The sequence below is a fragment of the Tripterygium wilfordii genome, chromosome 19 (assembly GCF_013401445.1).
Source record: "Tripterygium wilfordii isolate XIE 37 chromosome 19, ASM1340144v1, whole genome shotgun sequence".
Classification (NCBI taxonomy): Eukaryota; Viridiplantae; Streptophyta; class Magnoliopsida; order Celastrales; family Celastraceae; genus Tripterygium; species Tripterygium wilfordii.
The window spans coordinates 11,625,309-11,630,791 of record NC_052250.1 but is presented as its reverse complement, the minus strand read 5'-3'; the positions used below and the strand labels follow the sequence as shown (position 1 = coordinate 11,630,791).

The window sequence follows — 5,483 nt, the reverse complement described above, 5'->3', positions numbered from 1 at the left end:
TCTTAATTTAAATATTTTAAATTTTGAAGCTCGCATATTCTCGAGTTTTGAGTTAACTCTCAATATTGTCTCGTCCACTAAAGCTTATATCATCCGCAAACAACATGCATACGCACCAAGACATCTCACATTGGATATGTCACATGAGTTCATCCACAATGGGCCGGTTTTTCTTTATTTTGAGCATTAATCAGAATGGGCAACTATGATGCAAACGCCCAAATAAACTCAAACTAAACCCAGGCCCAAAGCCCACGCAATACTGATTTCGAAAAACGGAGATTTCCAGTATCCAGAATTCACTTCACATCGTCTTTGGCTCATAGCGTGGCGTCGATTAGCGCTTCTGTCAGTGCGTGCGAGGGAGAAATAGCAGGGGCTGGGGACAAAGAATAATAAATGTCGGGAAGCGAAGAAGGCGATTGCTCTTTCGTATGGGGCGAAGCAAATCAGCTCTATTTCCATGCCAGGTTTGTCACTTTTGCATATACATGTACGTTGCTGAATATTCAAAACAAATTTGGTTAATAGCTTGAATTACTGAAATTAAAGCAATCAATTCGTAAGAAACTTACTATTAGCGGGCCTTCAAAGGATACCGGTTATCGAATTACGAGGATAGCTAATAGTTCAGGGCAATGAACTATGTTAATTGGAGTTTTGGTGTAAAATTTGAAATCTCTGATCTACGTTTGATATTTTTGTTCAATTTTGTGTTATAAAGTTATTCAGTTACTGAATTGCTATTGTTCCTGTTTGGCTAATGCTATTGTAAGTGAACAGAGCTTGTTTGCCAGAGAATTTGAAATTCTCAGTGAAAAAATAAGTTATGGATTCTCTTAAATAGTTTGGTTATACTAGTTTATTTATTTTTCAGTTGTTATTCACCTTGCTGTTGTTCCTTTGTAGGAAATTATCATCTGATTCTAATTTCTAATATAGGCAGTTGCTTTCTTTTGGCTGTTTTCATTCTGAAATGTGGTTGCTTCACTTTGTATTAAAAAATGTTAAACTGTTTAATTCTGGATTTGCTGCAGTAGTGGATTTTACCATGACCCGAAAAATGGTTGGTACTATAGCAGTAGTGATGGACTTTACTACAAGTTTGAGGATGGCAATTATGTTCTTCTGGAGTCAGAAAAGGTAGCATTTGGGTTTATTAAGTTATTTTCCTAGGATTTTTGTGTCTTATACATTGTCTAATATTATTTATGTCTCTTAAATTTTTGTTTGTACCTGAATCCGTAACATATTTGTAGCAAATTTTTCTAGGTTAATGAATGTGAAACATATCAGTGCAAAGCAACTCATCTAGATCATCCTGTTCAAGACCAGCCTTGTACAGACTTGTTAATTAACAGTGAAGATAAATACTGTACATTCCAGCCAGATTCATCTGAAGCTGACCAATTTATAGCAACTGTATCTGATGAACACACTTCTGGTGAGACACCTATCCGTATCATGTTTGTGATGTGACTATGAAATGTCATCCAATGGTTTGATTGAGGAATCGCTTTGTAAGATCTAATTTGAAGATCTCTTTCTGAAAAGCCACAACTCTACTTACAGGCACATGCAAGGAACCCTAACTGAGATTCCACGATTTTAAAATTTGAAATAAGATAGTCTTACTATACATTACCGAAATTTAGATTTTTCATGATTCCATCAAATACACTAGTCAACCATGATCCATATTAAGATCTCCCTCAGTCTTTCTATACTCTTCCACTGCTAAAACATTTCGGTTTTTACCAAGAACATCTCACTAAAAGTAGATTCTTTTTGGTGAATTAAATTGTTTAATAGTCATTTTATCAGCAGGATACGCAGGGTGCCATGGTGAGCAACCAGCTGACGATCCACCTCGACCATCGGAGTGGTATGCTCCTTCAGGCTTAAACACTTGTTTGTATATGTTACTGTTTCATCTTCTTTTTTTTCTCCTGAAATTCGTTTTCTATGGATTCAGGTTAGAAGAAACACTTATAAACCTCTATCTATGTAATTATAATGTTGCAGCCGATGCCACTGATGATGCAGTAACAACTTTGGAAACTAATAGCGGCAATGACTCAAATCTCTCAGCAGATGGTTTGTCATGTGTTTTGTTGCCATATTGGTCCTCAAGTGTTTTACATCTATTGATTTAATATCCAATCGTTTAAAGTTTAGCTAAATGGGTTTATGTTTTCTAGTTTCAGGAACTAATGATACCCAGGAACTAGAAGAAGGTGAATGGATCCCAGAGGACAATATGACTGCTCTAAGTCAAACTGTCATAGATGAAGGTATTTTGCAAATATTTTGCATTTTGATTTAGTTCTTTTTTTTCTTTATATTTTTTACCAAATTATTTGGGTATTAGCACCAACCATATGTGAATTTCAAATAAGAGTTCGTGAAAAAGCTTTAGCACGGCTTTTAAGTTTTCTGCCGGAATGAGTTACTTTTTTGTCTTATGCAAAACCTGAAAAACTTTGCTACTGCATGAAGGAGCAAAATTTAAAATTTTAAACATTCATAAAGGTATGTGGTTAACACTTGGGAGTATAATTTGGATAGGTGCTATGAGGGATGAAGAGATGTGGCAAGCTCAGTATGGTCAAGTTGTAAGGGATAAAGAAGAGTCGGTGCCTAATTTCCCTGTTGTGGATTTGTGGGACTGGGAAATGGTCACAGCATCCAAAAAGGATGGAAAAGGTAAAGTCGCTAAGTTGGTTGGGCGACTGGTGAGACGGTCGGCTAAGCTTCATCCTTCTATGCCTTCTGGTGGTCGTCTGCTAAAAACTGCTCCAATATGTGAAGTGCATCTTGATTTGGTTCGAGTTACAACAGGTTTGCATTTGCCTCATTAAGTTGACGACATATATAGTATTTGTGCTGTATTTCCCTCTTCTGTGTACCAACATATGCAATATCTTTGAACTTTCTTTATTTTCCACCTTATATGCTATATGTGGTCACTGACGAGGAAACGAAAGATAAGTTCTCATTATCTGGTTCTTGTGTTCCCTGTCAATGATTGTCAAACTTACAGTCTTACACTGGTGATTGAAAAATATTTGTTTCAGGTCAAGTGTATAGATTGCGGAGTCCTAGTGTGAAATACCTGGCTTCTGTTTCAACTTATGATTCATCCAACCCAACATTAGAGTGGGGCTTCCCTGAACTGTCAGTTAAAATTCAAAGGAAGCACCAGCAAAACTCTTGTGGACGTGGTGGATCGAGAGCTGCAGATGGTTTTGGCGCTTTCAAGGATGCGCCTATAGTATCTAATAAGGACTCGGCCTGTGGAAAGGTAAATAATTCAATCTAGAAGTTTGGATTTTATGACGGATTGCTGAAATTTTGCCATACTAATAATAGATAAGAAATTTGACATTAGCCATTCTATTCAAGAAGCTTTTTCAGGATCTAATTGCATGATTTATTGCCCTTTGATACTCACTCGTACAGTTTTCAATGAATTATGACAGCGAAGAGCCTACCCTCTCTCATTAAGTATCTATTGCGTTTTCCAGGATATAAACCATGCTTATAGGGATAGAGCTGCCGAGAGGAGAACCTTGCATGGTGGTTTCGGTGTGGGCCCTGGGCAAAAGAACCCAGTAGTTGGTGATGATGGGGATTCGTCTCTTGGTTCCACAAACACTGAGGATGCTGCAGCCGAAGCCTTGAACAAGTCATTTGGGGCTGGTAGTTATGCCAGGAGAATTCTTGAAGGCATGGGCTGGAAGGAGGTAAAACTCTTGGATCAGATACTGAATCAGCATCTCTTATGTGATTTTCTCCATGTTTCCTCATTTTTGTAACTTTTTTCCAGGGGGAGGCACTAGGTCATACCTCAAAAGGCTTGAAGGAACCAATACAACTAGTCGGAAACACTGGCGTCGCCGGATTAGGGTATCCTCAGGGCAAAAGAAGGCACCTCTGAAGTACAGTGCATCACAGGTAAAAAAGTCTCGGAAGTTGACACAAATCACAAACGAAAAGCTATACAGCCCAACAAAATAGATAAATCTCAAGCCCATGACACATTGCACATATGGATAAGGCCCAAACATATCTGCATTGAATCACTGATCACTAGTGTTCTTTGGCAGAATAAGGCCAGCCCTTCTATTTTTGACTTTTTTGGGCCGCAGCCAGCAAGCAAGCATGTATGAAAGTGAAACTAGAAAGATGAGTTGGGGAACAAAATGGAGTCTCCTCCATTGTTGAAGAGTCGACTTCACTGGTCTCTTTTAGTGCGTCAGACCTCCAACAATTGTCATCATTTCTTACTGTGTTATTCGAAAAATGTTTGAGAATTCAATTTATAACGCCGATTTCATCCCAATCCATGTTAATCGTTGGATGTTAAGGGGTTTTACATTCGTTTTTATAATCAGTAAGTATCTCATGTCACATGAGATTTGACGGTAGAATGAGAGACAAATTGGGGTTGAGGGTTTGCAGCATTGCTTTACAAACAAACTGCGAAGGGTGTACTTAAATCAATAATTACTGCATTTGAGGTTGACAATGGGTTGATTTGATCCTCTCATGTCTGCAAAGCTTATTACAGAGATGATGATGCTTTCGCTCGTCGTTCAAGATCAAGCAACCCAATCATGCACAATGCATGTTATTAGCTTCTTATCTGTTGTACATAAAACCAAAACAAAACCAATCAAATATATATATATATATATATTTTAAGTAGTTCCAACTACTTATATTCTGACCTTAACAACTTCAAAAGGCTACATAACTGTGTAACTACTTTGAGTCAATAATGAGAGATGTTTAGATCTCCTTACCTCCACGTGCATTAGGTCTTCCAATCCCAAAAGGAAATGCCTCCTCAAAAGCTCGCCCAGAAACAAGAGTATATTTCATAGTATAAACTTATATGGGAGCAATCTAATAAATAATGCTATTATTTGGGTACAAATAGCTCAATCAACAAAAGAATTTTGCAGGTTTTTATAGCATAGAAAGATGCTAAACCAGTTCATTGGTTCATCAACGCACTCACACATACACATCTAACTGATAACGAGACAAATAACAAGGCTTGTCAAAGATTATAACAAAGCAGAAGTCAACAGCAGATTTGAGAACTGCACCAAGCAAAACCAAAGACTTTTTATTTGAATAGTAAGTGTAATCAAATATTTTCATGATTGGTGATCATAAAACCTGTGAAAAATTATTTTGCAGAAGTAGAATAGGGATGAATGGAGCTAGGCCTTAAAGAGGTATAATCGTCAAATTCTGAATGTCTGATAGTCCCAATTTCCTAGAAACATTAGGGATCTGTAAGGTACTTTTTCTGGGTTGCACCCACTTTGTTCTCCAAGTAAGATTCATTGCATAATCATCATATGCAATCGATGCCAATTTTTTAGTATCATCTAAAGAGCATGAGTAATAGACCAATAGTAGGACCTGCCTTCTTTCTATCCCTCAAATGCCTAAATAAAAATTTGAAC

At 37.3% G+C, this 5,483-nt stretch overlaps 1 protein-coding gene across 3 annotated transcripts; it reads left to right on the top strand.

The window, feature by feature from the left end:
- Positions 1 to 296: 296 nt before the first annotated feature.
- On the top strand, positions 297 to 4,363 carry LOC119984950. 3 transcript variants are annotated; one of them, XM_038829076.1, is made up of 10 exons: positions 297 to 470; positions 1,038 to 1,143; positions 1,273 to 1,444; positions 1,825 to 1,885; positions 1,976 to 2,097; positions 2,208 to 2,294; positions 2,569 to 2,841; positions 3,078 to 3,304; positions 3,528 to 3,746; positions 3,830 to 4,363. In XM_038829076.1, exons 1-10 carry the CDS (start codon positions 400 to 402, stop codon positions 3,938 to 3,940), a joined length of 1,449 nt encoding a protein of 482 aa, XP_038685004.1. In that variant the 5' UTR covers positions 297 to 399; the 3' UTR covers positions 3,941 to 4,363. The 3 variants fall into 3 exon arrangements, with proteins under 3 accessions (XP_038685004.1, XP_038685003.1, XP_038685002.1); XM_038829075.1 differs by having other exon boundaries at positions 298 to 470; positions 1,828 to 1,885; positions 2,202 to 2,294; XM_038829074.1 differs by having other exon boundaries at positions 298 to 470; positions 2,202 to 2,294.
- The last annotated feature ends 1,120 nt before the right edge of the window (positions 4,364 to 5,483 follow it).

What these genes read in the sequence shown, in the direction of transcription:
- LOC119984950 (XM_038829074.1), top strand. Translation starts at nt 400, where the DNA reads ATGTCGGGAAGCGAAGAAGGCGATTGCTCTTTCGTATGGGGCGAAGCA. An exon ending in TCAAACTGTCATAGATGAAG is followed by an intron (nt 2,295 to 2,568) that starts GTATTTTGCAAA and finishes TAATTTGGATAG; the next exon opens with GTGCTATGAGGGATGAAGAG. An exon ending in AAGGCATGGGCTGGAAGGAG is followed by an intron (nt 3,747 to 3,829) that starts GTAAAACTCTTG and finishes ACTTTTTTCCAG; the next exon opens with GGGGAGGCACTAGGTCATAC.